Here is a 22,486-nt window from a genome sequence, read left to right as displayed (position 1 = left end):
GATATTTAGCAGCCAACCCTTTGTTCTGGAGTTTTGTATATATAGTTTGAAAGGCTATTTGGTAAAAAAAGAAAAGAAAAAAAATCAAAATATGCACAATGAATGATTTTATCTAATGAGGTATGAATTACGCTGTAAACGATAAAGCATAGTCACGAATACTTGTACATACCTTTCAGAAGGACACCCGTACCTGTTTTTAAATGCACACAGCTTCTAATGCACACAATAGCGCATGGTTGATATTTTAATGAGATGTTTTGTTGTTGATAAATACTAGGACGATGTCACATGGCACTTGTTTGACGTCTTTCCTGACACCAATTACCGACCTGTATTTTATACCTGAAATGTCCTAACTCGCGTGTTTGAGCTCGCGACCGAGGCAGGGTCATTCTAAAATATGCCACAAAGACCTTTTTGTAATGTGACAAATGATACTCTAAAACTCAGCAACAAATACTCTTATAGATAATTAAATTTTAAAATGTTCGATTGTTTTGTGATATGCCAACAGGATGTGGACCACATGTCTATTAAAACCCTCTCATAAATGTGAAATAACATAATTTGTCGCAATTGGATAGTGATTATACTGATAAAAACGGCAGAATATGTAACCGATGTTTGGATTGTTTGCCCAACGATACAATTGTACGATTATTGTTATCTACAAGGAAGATGACGCTTTTTCTTTTGGACCACGTGGATTTTTTTCCTGAACTTTTGAAGTGTTCAAAAAATATATATTTTGGTTCGATCCTGAATCCATATAATTAAATTGGGTCGGCTGTATAGCATATCAACATTCTTGAAGACATGCCAAATTAACTTACAGATACAGATTGCGCCCCACTCCCAAAAGAATTGAACATGTAAATCATGGTGTCGAATTTAACAAGAAGTTCAAAATAATAATATGTACAATGTTATCTCAATTTGGTACCGTGATATTTTCTCATACTGAAATTATCTCCATACATCCAGTGCATATACACCCCTAAAGTGTTAAACAGTTTTTAGGGATAACTTACATGTATGTTACTGAAATATGAATTTTGAAACTCTCGAAATAGATAAAAACGTTTTAGTGTTGTGGAATATCGAATATCTGTTTAAAAGAGTAAAGAAAGGGAAAATCAAGAACGTTTTTTTCTGCTATGGCATTCAATATTCTGTTTTTTCCCTCTTAATAATGACAATTGAACGAAAGTGTTTAACAAAGATACTTTTGCAGTGCAATGCCTATTTTTATCTTAATTTTGTAATTGTGAAGCATTTGTGTAACTTTACCCAAGTTCATTTTTTCCGAGAGAAATTGAGACATTTGAACATGCACACTGCATGGTGTCAAACAATTTTATAACGGTTACGGGTGACCGACTTATTACAGTTTGGAAAGGAAAACAACATGTTGTAACGTGTATACCCTACGAAAAATGTCATAACTAGTTTTCACACGAATATACCTTCCAAACACACAGTGCACAAGTGAAATTTGAACATTTTGAAGCGTGATCTATCTACTCGTAAAGCTTATAATATTAAATACAGAAATTATATACAAGTATACACAACTTAAATATCCTGGCGAGCTTACCGAGAGAGCTTTCAATGACAAATGTCCATCTTGATCACTCTAATTATTGAGGCGTACAATATGTTTAACAAAACGAAATAATTTCTTATCGTGTTTAACTTTTGCCATTTAATTTCATTAGTCTTCTTTGTCTGTATTCATACGCTTTTGAGAACAATATGGTTATGTTAGTACTACACATATATTGAATAACGACAAGAGACCTACACCACATAAATGACTGATTTCATCATGCTTCGGCGCGTCTTTACACCAGCTACCGACCGCTATACCTGTGGTTTTTAATGACCGGTCTATCGAGGTATATCGAGCCTACTACATTGGAGATTTCCCAAGGTCGATCAGCCGGATCGACACCAGTACACACTTACAGTATGTTAAGGTATTTTCCAGTAGGGAATATTTTGTAGTCAGGGCCAGCAATATTGTCGACAGAACAACATAATAACATGCACCTTCGAAGAAGTAACCTCAGTACTGCAAGGTAAGGTTCTAGAGACTTCACATTTTTGACGTTCTGTGTAATATATGTTACTTGTCAAATCGAAAGTAAAATATTCTAGGTGATAGTTGATGGAATATCTGGCCATTCAAAGAATTGCTTATACGATGTCATGGACAACTTACAAAGGTACATATATACATTATCAGAAGGAAATAGATATGTTGCAGAAATATATTCAGTTTACAGGAACGTTTAATAAAAAAGGTGTGTCATCTATTAGATATTCGATTGAAGGCATTCAAGCTTGAACATACATTATTGGAACAGTACATGTTAAATCTGCGTAATTTTGTATCTTAATGACTAATGCCAGTTTCTTGATGATAAATGCTATTTAAAGACAAAGTAACAATAGCAATTGTATCTGCTAGAGTATATGTGACCACACCATTATGTCATTAAGATGCATTTACATTTTGATGAACGCGCACCTATAACTTCTACTTTTAGCAATGTTAACTCTGGTACACTAGGATTAATACATCTAGTATTATTACGTATAACATCTTTACTTCTAGCATTGATACATTTAGCGTTGTTAATTTTAACATTGTACCATTATCATTGTTACATTTAGAGGTGTTATATTTAGCGTTGTTAGCTCTAGTATTGTTACTTATATTGCTATTGACTTTAACTGCTAACTGTGTTATTGTTATATCTTTTCGAGTTGAATATCTATTGACAAGTGATTGATGAATGCGTAAAGTTTGATTTGTTAAAATCATGATTTTGTTTGATATTGGTTTGATTGGTTTAACAACCGTGAACATTTACGAACGTGTCGGGTTTAATAGGTAGTGTAGTAGAAAGCCGGAGTACCCGAAGAAAAAACGTAGATCTGCGTACCCCACGTGGGATTCGAATTTGCAACCAAGACTTAGAGATCTTGAGCATAATTCGGAAAGTACATGACCCTTTATCATAAGACGTCGGATTGCATTGTAATGGTCTCAGCAACGACGTTATATCTCATAAGCAAAGGCTTCCTAATAGGTACTGTTTATCACGACGTAGAATAAACCTTATTTCTGCACGATTAACATAATTTTAAAAAAATCAAGCAGAAACGTATTTTGTGACTTTAACAATAGGAATCAATTGGACATACGATGAAAGAGTTTACATTTGTCTAACTTATTCCCTGCAAGAAAGAACACTGTGTATGTTTTACAATGCGGTTTGGAATAAAATAGTATAATTTAATCTTGCATGCCTAAACAACATGGACTAAGTTGGCATATCTTCAAAACTTTACTTATTTACATTAATGAACAATAGGGTAACATGTATAAAGATATCGACTACGAATGATTAATCAAAGCTTTACGAAAACGGACACACGAAGATAATGGACATGATAATGATTGTGCAATGAATGAGGTATCCCTAACCGATGTAATATATGTTTGTAAATGACCAAAACCTGTAAAGTTCAACGCAATTGATTTTTGACCTCGTATCACGTAATGATGCTTTATTCATATCACATATCCATGATTTGTTATGTCATGCATTTATAAAAATATGAACAATACCGACTCTGTGTAATCAAATAGCCCCCTGCTGTGAGGGAATGACAGAGACTGTACTGTCTTCATATCAATATCAATAGCTGTTGCACTGACATAGCTCAGACAACAAAAAATGTTAACCCTCGAGTTAAAGATTTCTATTAACACTTACCCTGGACAGTGATGCCCGCGATTGTAACGGTGTGACTTCTCGCCTATATTGACACCAACTACCACATAGGCCATATATGGGCTAGGAGGGTCCCACATGCACCCCCCCAAACCTCCGAACCAATATTTTTCTGAACCCTTATGACCCACTGATTACAAATCAAAATGTTAACATTGCATGAGTTGGGATGAACTTCCGGTTATGACGTTATCAAGATGGCCGCCATCTCGAATTTCACTAAAAATTGAAAAATAGTCATTACATTGACATTTTTCAACCGAAGTAGACAAATGAGGTATCGAAATGACCACAATAGAACAACCAAATACATATCAGGACCAAATAATGCAATATATGTAGTGATTTATACGCAGGAAATGAAAAAAATATGATTTTAAGCTCAAAAATGGTGATTTTCCCCTCGCAAATTTTTCATATTTGGCTTGACGCAGCAAAAATGTTTCCCAACAGCAAACTATTATTTCTAATAAGTTTTTTGACCACTTGTCAATCAGTTTAAGCAACAAAAACAACAAGAACCAATGTTAACATCGTATAAGTTCCGGTTATGACGTCATCAAGATGGCCACCATCTCGAATTTCATTGAAAAATGAAAAACAGTCATAACATTCACATTATTCAACTGAAGTAGACAAATGAGGTACCAAAATGACCAAAATAGAACAACAAATACATATCAGAACAAAATAATCCAATATATGTAGTGATTTGAACGCAGGAAATGAAAAAAATACGTTTTTAAGCTCAAACATGGTAATTTTTCAGAATTTTTTTTTTTTTCATATTTGGCTTGACGCAGCAAAATTGTTTCCCAACAACAAATTATTATTCGTAATCAGTTATTTGACCTCTTATCAATCGGTTTAAACAACAACAACAACAACAAAAATATATAGAAATGCAAAAGAGAATTGTTGTTATACCATCATTTGTTTTAAAAATATCACCGGATGCGGCATAGGATTGTTATTTTTTTTCAAACCACTCACACTACAGATTCCTTTTGTCTTGGAATTTCCTGAATATAACATTGGCTCTAGACGATTTATATCTTAACAAATTTGAATTTAAAGTTGGCTGAATAACTAAGTTGTACTTTAAAATAATCCATTTTCATGTTCGAAATATTGTAAACTAGTAGATATAGCCTCTCAAACTATCTTGTTACAGCAAAACGCCAACTAATTGCTATAGGGTATCAAATTAAAATTCCGTAAACACCATGACACTTTTCGAAACGTGTTGTGTCTTTTAGAATGAGCACATCCATTGTTTATTTCCTGTGTAAAACGTACGGAAATATAAGATGGTTACTACGATGTCACATATTTCTTTCACTAGTTCTTAATGATAATCATTTTCGTTGTGCGTGCTTTCTCGCCAGAGTGTCGTCTTCGACCTCGATGACCTGATGTGACATTACATTACCGGGTTACCATCGTGGTTCTAACTTGTCAAACGTCCATGGTCAGAGTTAACATCAGAAACATCGGATTCAGGGATGTGGGAGCTCTTCCTGTTTCCAACCTAGTTTCACCAAGATTCACATAACGTATATGATGTTCCAGAATTCCCCGGCATGATGGAAAAGACGCCAGATCCACATTCTGCAGAGGGTTGAGTTGGTTCTCCTTAATTCGTATGAAGCACAATTCCTCATTCTTGTGAACCTCAGTGACCATAGGTGGCACAGGTGGATTCTTTGAGGTCATAAATGAGGTCTGCAGTGAAGTTTCACTCTTTGCCAAGTCTGGAAAGTACTGTAGATAACTTTTTACTATAGAGTTTTCAATGGTCATTTTACGCTTACACCAGATGTGACACAACCAGCACGTTCAAGGGAGTGGGAAAAGTCAGCCAATGAAAAGCATTTAACATTTATGGCCTCATTAATGATCTCGATGATATCACCTGTACCATTTATGGTTGCACGAGGGTCCACAAGATTGATGAATAGTACTTCATACGAATTATGGAGCTATGTGCTAAGGAGAACCTATTCCACCATTGGAAGAATGTGGATCTGGTTTAATTTCCATTATGCCGGAGAAGTACGATATGTTAGAATCTGAAAGAGATCCCACATCCCTGAACCTGTTGTTCATGATATGAACTCTGGCCATGGATGGGTCATAAAAGATGACAGGCTAGAACAACACTGGTAATGTAGTGTCACATCAGCTCATCGACATCGAAGACGCTATGACTTTCGACGAATTGGATACTGATATCTCTTACTCTGATTCGGACTGCGTGTACCAGCTACCAGATATGCCGAGTCTCTTCAGTGGATAGTGCAGTGAGGCAAGAAAGCACGCACAATAATAATGGTTATCATTGAGAACCAGTGAAAGCCATATGTGACATTGTAGCAACCATCTGACATTTTGCTTATGCTATGCATAGGAAATAAACAATGAATCTGCTCATTTTCAAAGACACAAACGTTTTGAAAACTGTTAATGATATTAACGGAGCATAGGCTTAACTTTGGTTACATCTGTTACGCTATGAGTAGGTGTTGTGCTGTAATACTTATTTTTGAGAGGCTGCTAATCTACAAAATTGAGGGTATAACAATAATTCTATTTTGCATTTTTATATATTTTTGTTGTTGTTGTTGTTGTTTAAACCGATTGATAAGAGGTCAAATAACTGATTACGAGTAATAGTTTGTTATTGGGAAACATGCTTGCTGCATCAAGCCAAGTATGAAAAATTTGCTGAAAAACCACCATTTTTGAGCTTAAAATCGTATTTTTTTCATTTCCTGCGTACAAATCACTACATATATTGGATTATTTGGTCCTGATATGTATCTGTTCTATTGTGATCATTTTGATACCACATTTGTCTACTTCAGTTGAAAAATGTCAATGTTATGACTGTTTTTCATTTTTTCAGTGAAATTCGATATGGTGGCTATCTTGATGACGTCATAACCGGAACTTATATGATTTAACATTGGTTTTTGTTGTTTTTTTGCTTAAACTGATTGACAAGTGGTCAAAAAAAAAACTTATTAGAAATACTAGTTTGCTGTTGGGAAACATTTTTGCTGCGTCAAGCCAAATATGAAAAATTTGCGAGGGGAAAATCACCATTTTTGAGCTTAAAATCATATTTTTTTCATTTCCTGCGTATAAATCACTACATATATTGCATTATTTGGTCCTGATATGTATTTGGTTGTTCTATTGTGGTCATTTTGATACCTCATTTGTCTACTTCGTTTGAAAAATGTCAATGTTATGACTATTTTTCAATTTTTAGTGAAATTCGAGATGGCGGCCATCTTGATGACGTCATAACCGGAAGTTCATTCCAACTTATGCAGTGTTAACATTTTGATTTGTGATCAGTTGGTCATAAGGGTTCAGAAAAATATTGGTTCGGAGGTTTGGGGGAGGGGCTGCATGTGGGACCCTCCTAGCCCATGGCCTAACACGTCGTTGCAGGTACCCAACTACTCAACTACTCATGTGACGTAAACATAGAAGCGATATCATGACGTCAAGGAAACAATGCAAATAATGCAATGACGTTACAACGACTTCGAGGACGACAATTCAATTAGGTCATGTCATCTTTGTTCGATGCTGACAGGTCAACATTAGATAAACAACGTCGTGATAAGTGTAAAGGAAAAGCGTCCCAACTCTTTTGGATAAAAAATAAATTAACCCCCAGGATAAGATGTTTAAGCTGTTAAACACTCGGCAAGCCTCGTGTTTTACAACTTAAGGCTCTTACTCAACGGGTTGAAATTTTATTGTATGGTGGTGAAAGATTCCATTAGTCCCGAACTTCTAGCATTGTTACTTCTTTTCTTATGTCACTGTTATTTCTATCACTGTAACCTCATAAGTTGTTAATTTTAGCGGTGTTATCTCTAGTATCCTAGCACTGATATATCTAGTATTGCTACGTTTAGCATCGCCACTTCTAGCATTGATACTTTTATCGTTGTTACTTCTAAAGTTGTTACTTTTAGTGGTGTGAAATTTAATATTCTAGCATTGATGTTGTTACTTCTAAAGTTGTTACTTTTAGCGGTGTAAACTCTGGTACTCTAGCATTGATACATCGAATATTGTTACGTGTAGCGTCGTTACTTCTAGCATTGATGCATTCAGCGTTGTAATTGTGCTTCTATCATTTTACTAATATTAATGTTATATCTAGATATGTTATTTTAAGCGTTGTTAGGTCTAGTATTGTTACCTCTATTGCTGTTCACTTTAACTGCCAACTGTGTTATTGTTATGTCTTGGGTTGTTGATTTTTTTATTGCAGACAAAATAATCTACTGACGATTGATTGACTATTATAATACCACAAGCCAATTTCACAATTACATATTTCCAACGTGTAATATGATCAAGACTTGGGTTGATTTAAGTTCCATTGCTTAATAGAACGAGTGGCTAGCCCAAGGTGTTTTGTTATCATTCTGTTAAAATGTTTAGACATTAGGCACGAATTGACGTAATTTCTTCCAACTGTAATTGTTTTTTCCACTGGCCTCATTCTGTGTTTATCCCACCATGAATAATTGATCTTTTGAAGACTATGGGACAATATTATCCCACGTAACATTGGATACCCGAACTAAGCATGCATTTCGGACTATAACAACCTATTTTAAAAGAATTCATGCTATGAGTTCTGTTCTCGGAATATTGCCAACAAATTATCTATGTCGTAATATAAATACTGAACAGGTGTCACGTGTGGTCAATTTGATAAAAGCTATTCGTTCATTACCCGTACTTCAGCCTAAAACAACGTGATTAGGAATCCATGAATAGATGTTTGATAATTCAAGGTCTACAACAGATTGTATTTCAGGTCAAGACGACCTATATATGTAATAACAGATTATTTATACTTTAATTATTGACATCTTAATCTTGTGAATAAGAATCATGATTAACTCGGAAAAGAGTACTCTCCCTTAACGGTTGTCCAGCACTCTTTAAAGAGCAAATCGAGATAATTATTTGATTTATTACTTTGATATTAAGTTTTATAAAACTATACATTGAAAGTATTTTACTTTTTGTATGGAAACAACTCCAATAACTATCCTTTGCAAAAACATGCTATCATGGCTTTCTTTAGGCTTGTGTATAGCTAAATCGATATGCATTGTCAATTCAAAACTAGTTTTATATACAAGTATTGACGTGATTCACTTGATAGTACTTCTGTAAAGGAAAAATTGAAGAAAAAAAAATCAGCTTACTGGGACCCTACCAGTAGTCGTGAATGAACAGCAGTCGTGATTTGGGAAAATTGAATTGTTTGCATCTCATGAAACACATTATTTCCACATACACAAAAAAAACACCATCCTAAAGTATTCGTCAGCATCCCCAGACATTCGGAAATCTGGGCGCACAGTGGAGCATGCACACAATCATCACTACTGGTTGGGTCCCAGTATAATTCAAAATTAATATGTGGATTATAGACTTGTGCATGATCATCGATGATGTTAGAAATGTGCTATTGTGAGACTTGTTGCAGGACATGAAAAGCGATGAAAGGGAATTTATACTTTCTCATACGTGATCCTTGTCACTGCCTCAATTTACTCCTTCAGTTGAGCGCTTGTAAGTTCGGATTTGGGTCCTTTCACCTGAACGCGATATTCTATAAAAGTGGTTGTTTCTATTCCTGCTTAGCGCTCAGCATAATAAGAGTGGGACGACTTATTTACCCGTTGTCAAAAAGAATCTGACTGGGTGGGGTGTGCTTTTTAATAGTGTCTTCCGCGACATGTTTCAGTGATATAACACGATACAAAATGGGAGGCACTGCACGAATACAACACAGCCTCGCAAAACATACAGACACTCACACACAGATGTCACACATGAGAGATCGTCCTTAAATGACCATAGCGTGTGACCTTAAACCTAGTAAAACCAAACCTCCCACTATTTTTGACAGTCCATTATATTGTATCATAAAATGCATTTATCATTGTGAAGTATTCAAGGTACACAGAAATAGTCTGTACATGTTTTATCTAAACTTTATTCCTTACAGAATGTCGCTTGTTAGAGCCTTGGTTTTACTGTTTACAATTGTAATCGACGGTAGCGAGAGTCAGTATGGTAAGTAACCTTTATTATACAGTAAAACATAATTTTTGCGTCTATGTCAGACAAGTAGAATTCGCGAATCAAATTGCCGCAAAAACATGTAAGACATTCAGAAAGTGGCCATAATACAGTTAACAAGTGATTCTTTTACTATATATTCTTTAAAAAATAAAAACATTTTTTAGAAACTTCTCTCCAGAAACCAATTACAAACAAAAGTTTCAAAGGTGACAAAGGTAGTAACCTAGCGCTTATTTTGAAATATTGAAAAAGTTCTTCCGTTGCAATATATCCGAGTTGTGAGCGATTATATCTAAACAACGTTTGATGACGGCGCTTTTTCCTTCTTTGTCTATAGTAAATTGGCGTCATTAAAAATACATGTCAATATCAATTAAGATTGATTTCTCGATAAATATAACACGAAAAATATTTAGATAATTTATATAGAATCCGAAGATTGTTCTTTATCAGTACATAAAATCTAGTCATGATTGAATGCAAAATGATGTTAGAAATCACAATAAAAATATGTAAAATTACAAATAATACATTTCAAAATTTCCAATCGCGTACTGTTAATCGCCACAGACTGCAATTATAGTAGAAATTTATGAGTCTCAATTCAATTAAATCATCGCGAAAAAGTAGTGAGGCCTGAAAACGCGAAATGATGTTTCCGCGAAATAAGTCATTTTACTGTAGTTTATACTGCCGAATTAAAGATATAATTATATTATGACGTTTACGTGGTCATGACATCAATTACAAATTCCCTAATGCCGCTATGTCAGTGTTATGAACATTTCTGAAATCATCCTTCTCGTCCCTTAGCATCTAGGCTTCATTTAAAATGTTTCGCATACTTACCAAAAGTTGGAGATTTTTCTTCGGGAACTGATCTTTTTCTCCTCCATCCTGACACGTTCTTCAATTCTTTAATAGCCTAGTTGTTTCTTGAATCTTAAAACACGAAAAGCCATACAAACACACAGACCAACATTCATTTATTGCCTAAAATAGACCAGAAAAAATATTGGCAAAAACAAATGAAGTTAAGAAGACAAAAAATATCTTGCTATCCCGAATATTATATTAACCCCCAGCTATTTCCACATTTTTACTTTTCGACGTTTTTTCTACGTTTTTTCTTTCTTTAATTTTTTTTATTTTATACCTTATATACGATAGCATTATCGTAATATTTTTCAGTTGGAATTTCACTGGTCGATTTCTGTAATTGCTGGAATGCCGAAGTGACCCGGATTATTAATAAGCTATATGTTAATATTTCCTTCAACAAAACCTGCTGGCAATCCCCTTCACAAACAGAGGATTACAGTTTCCTTATCAATTACGACAGTGCCATGTCATTCAAAATTAGGATAACAGAATCTCGGATGGCTATGTCGCATCTGACGCAGTTAGACTGTAAACTAAGTGTGAGTATATTTTTACCTTCCAATATGGGAATAATTCACGTACCACTTGATACCTGCGTGCTAACATTTGTGCGGGACTATTGTTTCCATTGGTGATGGAATGACGTCAAATGATGATATCCTGCGCTAATTTCATTTCAGCGGGAAGATTATAAATAATTACGTTCCATCCCCACTGGAGATGCTAGTCCCGCACAAACGTTATCGGGTATCACGTGGTCCGTGAATTAGTCCCATTGTTTTCATAGTTATCATATTTCACCGTCTAGAATTACCAGACACACAGTAAATCTAATATTTTCAAGAAATTAGCAAAATAATGAATATAAAGTTTTATTATGTATCTTAATTTGAGTTGGGTGTTCGGGTGATGTTGTCATTAAGCAACCACTCTCCTTTCACCTAGCCGGCCTGGGTTCGATCTCCGGTAAAGGTAGGGTGTCACCTGTCCGATCACGTAGGTTTTCGAATGTGATTGGTCAATGTCAAATAAATATTTTTTTATCTAATGTCTGCTTGTTAAGCTGTACCAGAAACGATAACTGATAGAAGTAATACTGTATTAATAAGCGAGTTTGTGTGACCTTTTATTCATTATTATGCTGGCAAATAATTTTTGATACATATTGTTGACAGGAAGGGTGTTCAACAACATTTAAAATGGTCCGAAATACAACAATAGAGGTAAGTTATACATTAGACTGTATATGGAATCGTTTTTTTCAACTGACAATTCCAAAGTTGATTTATTACAAATACTCTTTAATCATTGTAATTATCAATGTTTTTTTACTTGAGGAAAACTGTTGGACATTTATTCGTATAGTCTTTCAATAAGTTTTTATGCCTTTAACGGGAAGTATGTCTTTAATATATTATGTGTATTGGTATCAAAATTAGTTTTGTTTTCGATCCACTGTTGCCAAAGCCGCTTACTTCAGATGAAGACATATACTTTAATGATATAGCCGTCAAATTCTGGGTCCTGAATTCAAGACCAATTTCATTCAATTCATGAATTGACGCAATTCTACTAATTTAAAATTTGGTTTCAAAATTAGAAAACATGCATGTAGATATATAATCAATATATTCATATTTTAAAACATTGCAGATTGCTCCTGATTGCAGTCCTTGCGATAGCTGTATGGGCAGGAATACAGGTAATTGTATATTTTCAAATGTTAAAAACAAAATTATCTCAATTTAAGTTGTATTTATATATAAACGTGTTACTGTGCTCTGTCTATTCGAACAAAGAAATGCACTAAAATGATAAACAAAACATGATTTATTTGTATTTTCTCCTAGAATTAAACTATACACGTAACCAACAGAGTATGATTTCATTTTTTATATGTCTATTTTTTCAGGTGATATCCCATACATAAATGAACATACAACTCAGCTTATTGAAAAAGTACACGTCAAAAAGAAAGCTCCGCCCATCCGGACGATCCAACCAATCGAATCAACACACTCAGTTCTTGTTGTCATAGCAGCGGCTGTCCTGACTATAGTGGTCATATTAGTGTTTACAATCATCATTACGATAGCATGCCGAAAATTCAGGACCAGGACGGACCAAGGCGAAAAAGGTAATGCAAAACGGGAAATTGTGACGCATATTCTATTAATTATATCAATTATTTTTCCAACTATGTACAAAATGCAAATTATTCCCGATTTTTAAACATATTTTTGTATACTCGGAAGTCAGACATCTTTCTTGGCATCAATGTTTCATGTTTTGGTGTTTCTATGTCAACCCGTTTGGCTTTAAAGACGGTTTGGACAGGAAGTTGCCCCTTGTTCAGGTCTGCATAGTTAATGAATGTCCACGGGGATGTGCCACCTAACATTTTTTTTTTTTTAAGAATTATGAATATGAAATATTTTGGATCATATTTCAGAACAAGTTTTATTTGTACATGTATAAATGTAAATTTGTTTAATTTTTGTTTATACACAATACATATGCTTATATTCATATTTGTTCTGTAACAAGCTTTCTGCTCTTGTGATTTACATGCTGTACTAAGTTGCCTGGTGTTGTAATCAGGGCATTAATGCAGACACACAAGGGAGGGGGTCCCGGCGGGGCCAGGGAGTATAATTGGATGAGGGTGTCAGGTAATACCTTTATTTATCTAAGGGAGTTTGGCAGGTCCTTTAGGGTTTAGGTCAAACAGTTATAGCAATGTCATTAATATGTTCCGGAACTTCTAAGGAAGAGATGTTTATACAGGGGGATGTTATTAAGCCTGGGGCTGTGATTAATATCTATAGGTTTTGGATAAGGAAGGGCAGTGATGTCAGAAAGGGATGGGGTTCATGCACGTGGGGTGCGGGGGGGGGGGGTGTGCTTAGTTTAGGGGATCTAGCCTTTAGCCAATCAGTAGAGTTTGAAGGACACTTGCTTCAGCAGTTTTATTATTTATCTTTGAGCTGATTAGTCACATGACGAAGGCAGCCAATTAGGATTGTGCAAAATTTATAAGACAGGGATACCAGGTTCTAGGTAACTGGGCTTTGGTCAGTCAGTTTCATAATTCTTTGAACAGAGTCAGTTGGTGTTATTATCCCAGAATTTACCAAGTGGATTTTGATTTACATGGATTTTAAGTTATAATACACTGTCAGTGTATATCCATAGGAACTGTGTTATTTGACTTGGTAGAAAAGTTTCCATCGCTAAGCAACAAATATGGGACCTAAGCGCCATATACGATCAGCATCTCAGAGAAATAGGACAGCACCTTATGATGTGAATTTGCCAGAAAATTGGACTGTTTCGAAACTCAAAGAAGAGTTATCTTTATTAGGTGTCAATGTAACATCAAGTACAAAGCGGACACAACTTATTCAATTATATAAATCAAAAACCGTCCAGGTGTTGTCTAACACGGTACATGATGCGAGGGGTCAATTGGCTCCTGCACATAGTGACTCAAATGTGTCTGATCTATCCTCAATTATGGAGAGTTTTCGGGCAGACCTCCAACAGATAAATTCCAGAATGGATAATATAGAGACATCTATCAGCAACTTGCGTAGACCTAGGCCGGATGCCGCAGCTGGGAGTGAACAGCATGCTAATATTCAGCAAGAGAATAATCAACTTTACCAAGACCGGAACATCCAAGAATTCACCTTGGAAACAGCCATGACTAACATGTCACACAGGAGTAGTGTTGAAAATGACATGAAAATGTGCGAGGAAGGTATGGTTTTGATTCAGATACGCTCCCATTTGTAGAGACCATTTCACCTCAGCTAAGGAAGAGCATCATTGAAGGTAAGGATGTCAACTTGGCATCTCTTCTTATTCCTCTATATACCAGCACAAATATTTCCGGGGACAAATATGAAAAAGCTGACCCAAGACTTAACAAAACTCTTACAATTACTGAATTTATACAAACTTTTAGCATCTATAAGAGCATTATGTGCTCTGCTTTTCCTGAACGTAGAAATGAACTTGACCTCTATGAGCGTGTTATCGTCGACATATCAACTAGATATGGGTGTTGGGTTCAGGATTTTATGATTATCATAGGATGTTTAGTCAGAAAGCTGCGGCTCACCTAAAATTCCAGAATAGGAGGGTGGATTGGTCAATTAGGAACAACACTCTATTTTGTAACATTTTTGCCAATCTGAAACCTATCTCGTGTCATCTCTGCTCAAGTGTCAGTCACACGGTAGCATTCTGTCCTCTACAAGTGGATCCAAATCATCTTCAAGCTACCGGTAGTCAGCCTCATATACTGCAGCCCCCGACGGATATGTACAATCGTCCTATTTTCACTTACCAAGGGAAGGTTATTTGTAACCATTTCAACGGTGAAAAAGGGTGTTTTAGACCCAAGTGTCGTTTCTTACATGTGTGTTCCTCCTGTAAGAAGGAGCATCCAAAACCACAATGTTCAAAAAACTGGGAAACCAACAAACCAACAAACACAGTCAAAAACCCTAGTGACAACTAATTTTGAGACCGTATACACACCGGTGAATATTCAAACTCTCGAACGTCTCTTAAACAACCATCCCGATCGTGGTTTTGTAAACTATTTGGTAGATGGTCTTAAACATGGGTTTTTCACAGGCTTTGATACTCCCACCTGTCCTCACGAGTGTAACAATTTGCTGTCCTCAAGACGGCAACCTGGAGTCACTAAAGAACTGGTAGAGAAAGAATTGAGCAAAGGATTTATAATTGGCCCTTTTGATCACATTCCATTCGACATGTATCGTATTAACCCTATCGGTATTGCAGAAGGGAAATATTCAGGAAAGAAGAGACTTATCGTCGACTTATCAGCTCCACATGATGACGAATCTCATCCAAGTTTAAATGAGCTAATCGACAAAACAGAATTCTCACTTCAATATGTCTCTTTAGATCATGCAATCAATATCATCAAGCAGTCAGGGAAAGGAAGCCAAATGTGTAAAACTGACATAAGTGATGCCTTTAAAATTATGCCGATACATCCATCGCTTTGGCCGTTTCATGGGATTAAATGGGATTGTAAATATTATTTCTTTACAAAACTTGTGTTTGGTAGTAGGTCTAGTCCCAAGATCTTCGATACTTTATCAACTGCGGTATGTTGGATAGCAAAGCAACAGTTTCATATTCCAAACATTTTACATCTGCTAGACGATTTTCTTACTATAGAGCCAGCATACACCAATGGACAGGGAACTATGAACTCATTGTTAGAAATGTTCCGTGTGCTAGGGATCCCTTTAGCTTCTCATAAGACAGTAGGTCCCACAACTTGCTTGGAATATTTAGGAATTATTTTAGATTCAGAGAAAATGGAGGCGCGTCTGCCAGTGGAGAAGCTAGTGCGCATCCAAAGCATCATCAGTGCATTTAGTGTCAAACCATCCTGTACAAAACGGGAGATGTTAAGTGTACTAGGTCATCTTAATTTTGCCTGTAGAGTGATACCTGCGGGAAGATCATTTGTGTCATATCTGTTAAATTTGTTTACCAGTGTTAAAGAACTTCATCATCATATCAAATTAAATGATGAGTGTAGAAGTGAATTACAGATGTGGAGTAAATTTCTTGAGGGATGGAATGGTGTATCTTTTTTCTTGCATGACAATGTAACTCTAGCTGCGGATATGTGTCTATTTACTGACATGATGCTACTGACAAAGCTTTTGGTGGGATTTACGGTAATAAGTGGTTCCAAGGATTATTTCCACAGGAAGCTTATAACGGCGAGAAAAAGTCATCGATGGCATTCTTCGAGCTATATCCAATAGTTATGGCTTGTGTTTTGTGGGGTAGGCATTGGTGTAGGAAACGTGTTTTATTTTATTGTGACAATATGGGAACAGTAGACATCATAAATAAAGGCCGGTCTAAGGTCAACGATATTATGAAACTGGTAAGGAAATTGACTTGGTGTTCCTTACAGAATAACTTTACTATTCATGCTAGGCATATTCCTGGTGTAAATAACACTATAGCCGATGCTATCTCTCGGTTCCAGATGGACAAATTCAGACGCCTAGTACCAATGGCCGACAGCACTCCCACTCCTTGCCTACCAATCTCCAAGCTGGTGATGATTTAAAAGAACACATTGACTCTCTTTGGGAGGCTTCTATTAGTCCCCGTACAGCCGCAGTATATAAAACTGCCATCAATTTATTTTTACATTTTGTGACTCTATGTGGATTGTTTGTCCCTGAAGATAAGTTACCATGTATTGATGAAGATATTTTGATCAGATTTGTGTCTTATTGTGACAAAGCTCTACTATTGAAATGTGCTACTATCAAGCTGTATCTAGCAGGTATAAGATTCTCTTACCTGAGATCTGGGGCCACTAACCCATTAGCTAACTGTGAAAGACTTCAATATATTTTGAAAGGTGTTAAAAAACAACAACAGGGTACTGCAACAACAAGATTACCGATTACTTTTGATATTTTGAGGAAGATTTGTGATCTGTTAAGAAATGGAGTGTTTTCTCCAGTAACAGACTTATTGTTACAATGTATGTGTCAAACAGCCTTTTTTGGTTTTATGAGATGTGGGGAATTCACTAGAGATTCAAGGGGTTTCTGTAGCGAAGGTCTGAAGATGAATGATGTCATTTTTTTCAAAAGATCAATCATATTTCTCTATATTTTTAAGTAGTTCAAAAACAGACCCCTTCCGATTAGGAGTATATATACACTTTTTTAGAAACCCAGTTCTCTGCCCGGTAGATACCATGACGAGATATTACAAGTTGCGTTTGTCTCAAGGGGCTGTGTCCACATCGCCTCTGTTTACTGATAACGCCAGTCAAGCTGTTACTAGAGAAAGATTCATTGGTTTCATTAGGCACCTGTTAGGTATTTTAGGTTACAATGAAAAGAATTACAATGGTCATTCATTCAGAATAGGAGCAGCTACTTCGGCTGCAGCAGTAGGGGTAGAAGATCATATGATACAAACCCTGGGTAGATGGTCTTCAAATTGTTATACAAGGTACATTAAATCATCAAAGAATGTGCTGGGAAATGCACAACAATTAATGTGTAATTATACTACCAATCACACCTAAAACATAATTATCTTCTTGGGGGCACTCGTATTCAGACTACTTCTTCATACTCGTTTTGGCCAATCAAATGGTTGCAAACAACAATTTTTTACCCCCAATTCAGATAATTGATAGATCAATTAAATTATTTTCTGAAATGAATAGGTACTCAGAGGATTTAAACTTGATACCGGTTGAGGTTGTACCCCTGGTAAATAAGGTTGTCCCTGAAATAAAAGTTATACCTATATATAAGATCTATCAATTAAACCAGAGAATTTAAACTTGATACCAGCTGAGGTGATACCCCTGGTAAATAAGGTTGTCCCTGGTAGAAAAAATTATTTACCTGATACCGGTGGGGACACCCCCGGTAAATAAGGTTCCCGATATAAAAAAAATAAAAGAAATATGACTTGATACCAGATGGGTACGCCCCTGGTAAATAAGGTCACCCCAAATGCATGGTAGAAGTCTACCTCCAATGTTTCTAAATTATAAACCTGATACCAGATGGGTCATCCCTGGTAAATAAGGTTATAAATAACAGATTAAATTAAGGGTAGAAGTCTACCTATATAATAAGTATGTTTGTAGTCGTACGAGTAACTCCCAAGAAGCCACATGTTAGGTTATTTAGTCTTAGTTTAGGTTGTAGGTTCTTTATTTTGTACATCTATCGATATGATTAATTGCTTTTTGAATTAGATGCATCATGGATGTATTCGTAGTAATAAACATTTTAACTATAATCTTGCCTTATTGTATTGTGTGTAAAATGTAAATTTGTTTAATTTTTGTTTATACACAATACATATGCTTATATTCATATTTGTTCTGTAACAAGCTTTCTGCTCTTGTGATTTACATGTTGTACTAAGTTGCCTGGTGTTGTAATCAGGGCATTAATGCAGACACACAAGGGAGGGGGTCCCGGCGGGGCCAGGGAGTATAATTGGATGAGGGTGTCAGGTAATACCTTTATTTATCTAAGGGAGTTTGGCAGGGTCCTTTAGGGTTTAGGTCAAACAGTTATAGCAATGTCATTAATATGTTCCGGAACTTCTAAGGAAGAGATGTTTATACAGGGGGATGTTATTAAGCCTGGGGCTGTGATTAATATCTATAGGTTTTGGATAAGGAAGGGCAGTGATGTCAGAAAGGGATGGGGTTCATGCACGTGGGGTGCGGGGGGGGGGGGGCGTGTGCTTAGTTTAGGGGATCTAGCCTTTAGCCAATCAGTAGAGTTTGAAGGACACTTGCTTCAGCAGTTTTATTATTTAGCTTTGAGCTGATTAGTCACATGACGAAGGCAGCCAATTAGGATTGTGCAAAATTTACAAGACAGGGATACCAGGTTCTAGGTAACTGGGCTCTGGTCAGTTTCATAATTCTTTGAACAGAGTCAGTTGGTGTTATTATCCCAGAATTTACCAACCCTCCCACCATCCCCAGTGTCTGCTCCTAAGTATAAGTTGTTTTGTTGATTACATGCCTTTAATTATATTTTATTTTTTGATATATTTTCTGAAAATACAAATATCATATTTTGATATGTTTTGGAGTTACTCAACGAATTGCAGACAACAATGGCAGATAATTGATAGATCAATTAAATTATTTTCTGAAATGAATAGGTACTCAGAGGATTTAAACTTGATACCGGTTGAGGTTGTACCCCTGGTAAATAAGGTTGTCCCTGAAATAAAAGTTATACCTATATATAATTTCCAATTGTTTTGATTATTTGTGAAATAAAACAAAAGCATTTGTGGATTGTCAAGTAATAATAGGTGATTTCTCAATCTTTGAATAATAATATCCTCAAAAAAAAATATGCTCACTTACTTATGGAAATTTTGGTAAAATCTGCTCAATATCCCAAAATCACCTTAAATAGCCCATGTTAAAACAACCTTTGATTTGATTTTCAGACCGTCCGATTTTGACTCCCTCTGACGCCAGTACAGGTAAGAGACACCTGTCATGTACTTACCATAGTGGGGCGGTTTGCTCACCGAGGCATCATTCTGTCCTCCATTGCCAAGTTCTAAAATGCATTTAAATGAAAAAATCAACCAATAGGCTACAAATCATAAACAATCGACAACTAAGTATCTAAATAACCCCAATAACCGCAATCAAACTATCACACATTGCCATTTATACAATGTATCTAGTAAACTATTCTGTTGAAATATTTCATCATTCCTACGTCACGTCGCATCACAAAACAAACTGATAATTGCGAATGCTCAACTGTTCAAAAGATGCTTAGGCTATAAACACATTTTATTGACCAATATCATATCAAGATAAAATCTTTTCTAAAAAGCTAAACTTGACAAAGATTCAGTTTTTTCTGATCTATTCTACACAGGCAACATATCTTCATGTCAATTCAGGTCAATTTCAGGTCAAATTAATCTGAAAAGAGAAAAATAAAAGTCATTTTAGGTCAATACCTTAACCTAAAATTGACCTGAAATTCATATAGAGAATTGTTTTCATGTGAAATTGATCTGAAGCTTTTTTTCAGGCCAGTTATACCTGAAATTAACCTGAATTTCATAAGAAGAGTTTTACATGAATTCACATGAAGAATGAAAAATCTTCTAGTAAAATTGACCTCAATTTCAGATCAAGATTGTTCAGGTCAAATTGATCTGAAGACATAATTCCTGTGAATTCTTTACCTACTTGCCAACTTTGAGGAGAATGCATACTCAAATAAGAAATCACAACTTTACTAATCATGTAATTAAGTAAATAACATTTTGAACAACTGGATCCTGGTGGTATTATTGATTCGTGTTAATAAATAAGATCCCTGTAATCTTAATAAGTGTTAATTGACATAAATAATATACATGTATGTACACTTTAATAGCCGTGGTTTCCTAATTATTTTCCTTAAATTTCTTTGAACCACCTGAAGTTGTGTGTTTTTCAAAACTGAAATGTGCATAGTTAAATGTATATAGAATTATTATTCTGCCTTATAAATTATCTATATAAGTGTTTATATTAAAAGAAACAAATCGATATATATATAAATTAATAACCAAAATATGAAAAATTAATATTGAATTCTTTCCTGCTTATTCAACAGGGTTCAGCCCTATGTCGGAACTTGACTCCCAGGACGATACCAATTTTAACATTATTGGCAATAATATCCCGGCACATTCACCCGTACAAATTGGAGTCTTCTACCCCCGAATGCCATTTGAACAATCTTCTACCTTGACAGAAAATAATTTAGATAAGCATGTGAAACATATGGTTGAACTTCTTGGATCAATGAAAGATTTAATCGATGTGAAACAATTAACGCCGAACGCTTCATTCTCCAATTGTTATGATAATATAGAGGAGATAGCCAACTCTCCAAGGGTACTAATTGTTCTTTGTGATAGACTCTGCGAACTCATCCATGAATTAAAAGGTCAAGATGTCAACCGGACGTATGATTGGTGGAGAAATATCGAACTATATGCTTTGAAAAAAATACGTGACAATTATTATAGAAACATGACCTTATATTTCGTAAGATTTAAAAATGTCAAACATCAATGCAGTGTCTTCAATGAGGTTCGAGCGTTGTTTACCAGCCAATCATATAAGGTGTACAGCGTCGAAACTCTTGATGAGAGGGACGGACATTTTAAGGAACTTCTGGATTCAATTTTATTGGACGTCATTCACAACACAGACGAACGGACTAGACGGATAAATATGCTGTTGAATTAATGCCGTACGTGATGCATACCTTCAATATATGATTGCTTTTGATAGTGTTTTATGTACTCGAACAATATTTTATGATCCTAAAGTGCTCTATGCATCTCGATGTTTATCACATTTTGTCATATTAAATAGCATTTGTGATTTTTGTAATACTAAGCATTAGACCAATAATATCTTTAGTAGGCAACCGGTCAATCGATATTGAAGGTTTTCCCTCTGATGTTTATGCATTTTTATAGACAGTTTTGAATCATTTAAACTTAAGAATTACATGTTACCCGAATAATGTCGCTCTCCTTCAATTATTCGTCATATTTTTGGCAAATTTATTAGATATGAAGGGAAACATTTCATTTGTCATGTAAATTAAATTTCCGATATATGTCTTGTAGGTTTACCTATCTAGTACATAAAAGAATGAAATATTAGTCTTCGGCCAAAGCTGAATATAGCATTATTAAACCATACTTAAAATCAAATCTGCCGCTTTATTTTCATAGCAGACAAGATAGAAGTAAGTTTCCCTAACTTAGGAATAAATTTTCCTTAATCTATGTTTTTTTGTGTTGCACTTTATAAACAAAGGAATTCCTTTGATAATCGATATTACCTGGGACAATGTGTTATTAAAAATTACTTTGTCAAGCATTTAGAGTCACTGTGATATCAAGGCTTTTTTTGTTTTATTTTTCTTAAAAATTCCTTTATATGTCAACATGCATAATAATAGGTATGCCAATAAGGGGATAAATAAGACTTATTATTTGTTTTGTTACAAATCAAATTACAATTAAAAGTTATAAGATTT

At 35.3% G+C, this 22,486-nt stretch overlaps 1 protein-coding gene across 3 annotated transcripts; it reads left to right on the top strand.

Annotated features, from left to right (window-relative positions):
- Window positions 1–1,779: 1,779 nt before the first annotated feature.
- LOC138336008 (uncharacterized) lies at window positions 1,780–22,486 on the top strand. 3 transcript variants are annotated; one of them, XM_069285266.1, is made up of 8 exons: window positions 1,823–2,084; window positions 9,871–9,938; window positions 11,139–11,368; window positions 12,005–12,052; window positions 12,483–12,531; window positions 12,742–12,966; window positions 19,863–19,898; window positions 21,041–22,486. In XM_069285266.1, the coding sequence occupies exons 1-8, from the start codon at window positions 2,050–2,052 to the stop codon at window positions 21,679–21,681; spliced, it is 1,332 nt and encodes a 443-aa protein (XP_069141367.1). In that variant the 5' UTR covers window positions 1,823–2,049; the 3' UTR covers window positions 21,682–22,486. The 3 variants fall into 3 exon arrangements, with proteins under 3 accessions (XP_069141368.1, XP_069141367.1, XP_069141369.1); XM_069285268.1 differs by having other exon boundaries at window positions 1,825–2,084; window positions 11,118–11,368; XM_069285267.1 differs by lacking the exons at window positions 19,863–19,898; window positions 21,041–22,486 and adding an exon at window positions 16,885–18,770 and having other exon boundaries at window positions 1,780–2,084.

The sequence above is a fragment of the Argopecten irradians genome, chromosome 12, assembly GCF_041381155.1.
Source record: "Argopecten irradians isolate NY chromosome 12, Ai_NY, whole genome shotgun sequence".
In the NCBI taxonomy this organism is placed as follows: Eukaryota; Metazoa; Mollusca; class Bivalvia; order Pectinida; family Pectinidae; genus Argopecten; species Argopecten irradians.
The sequence above is the reverse complement of the archived record's forward strand: the minus strand, read 5'-3'. Positions and strand labels throughout refer to the sequence as shown.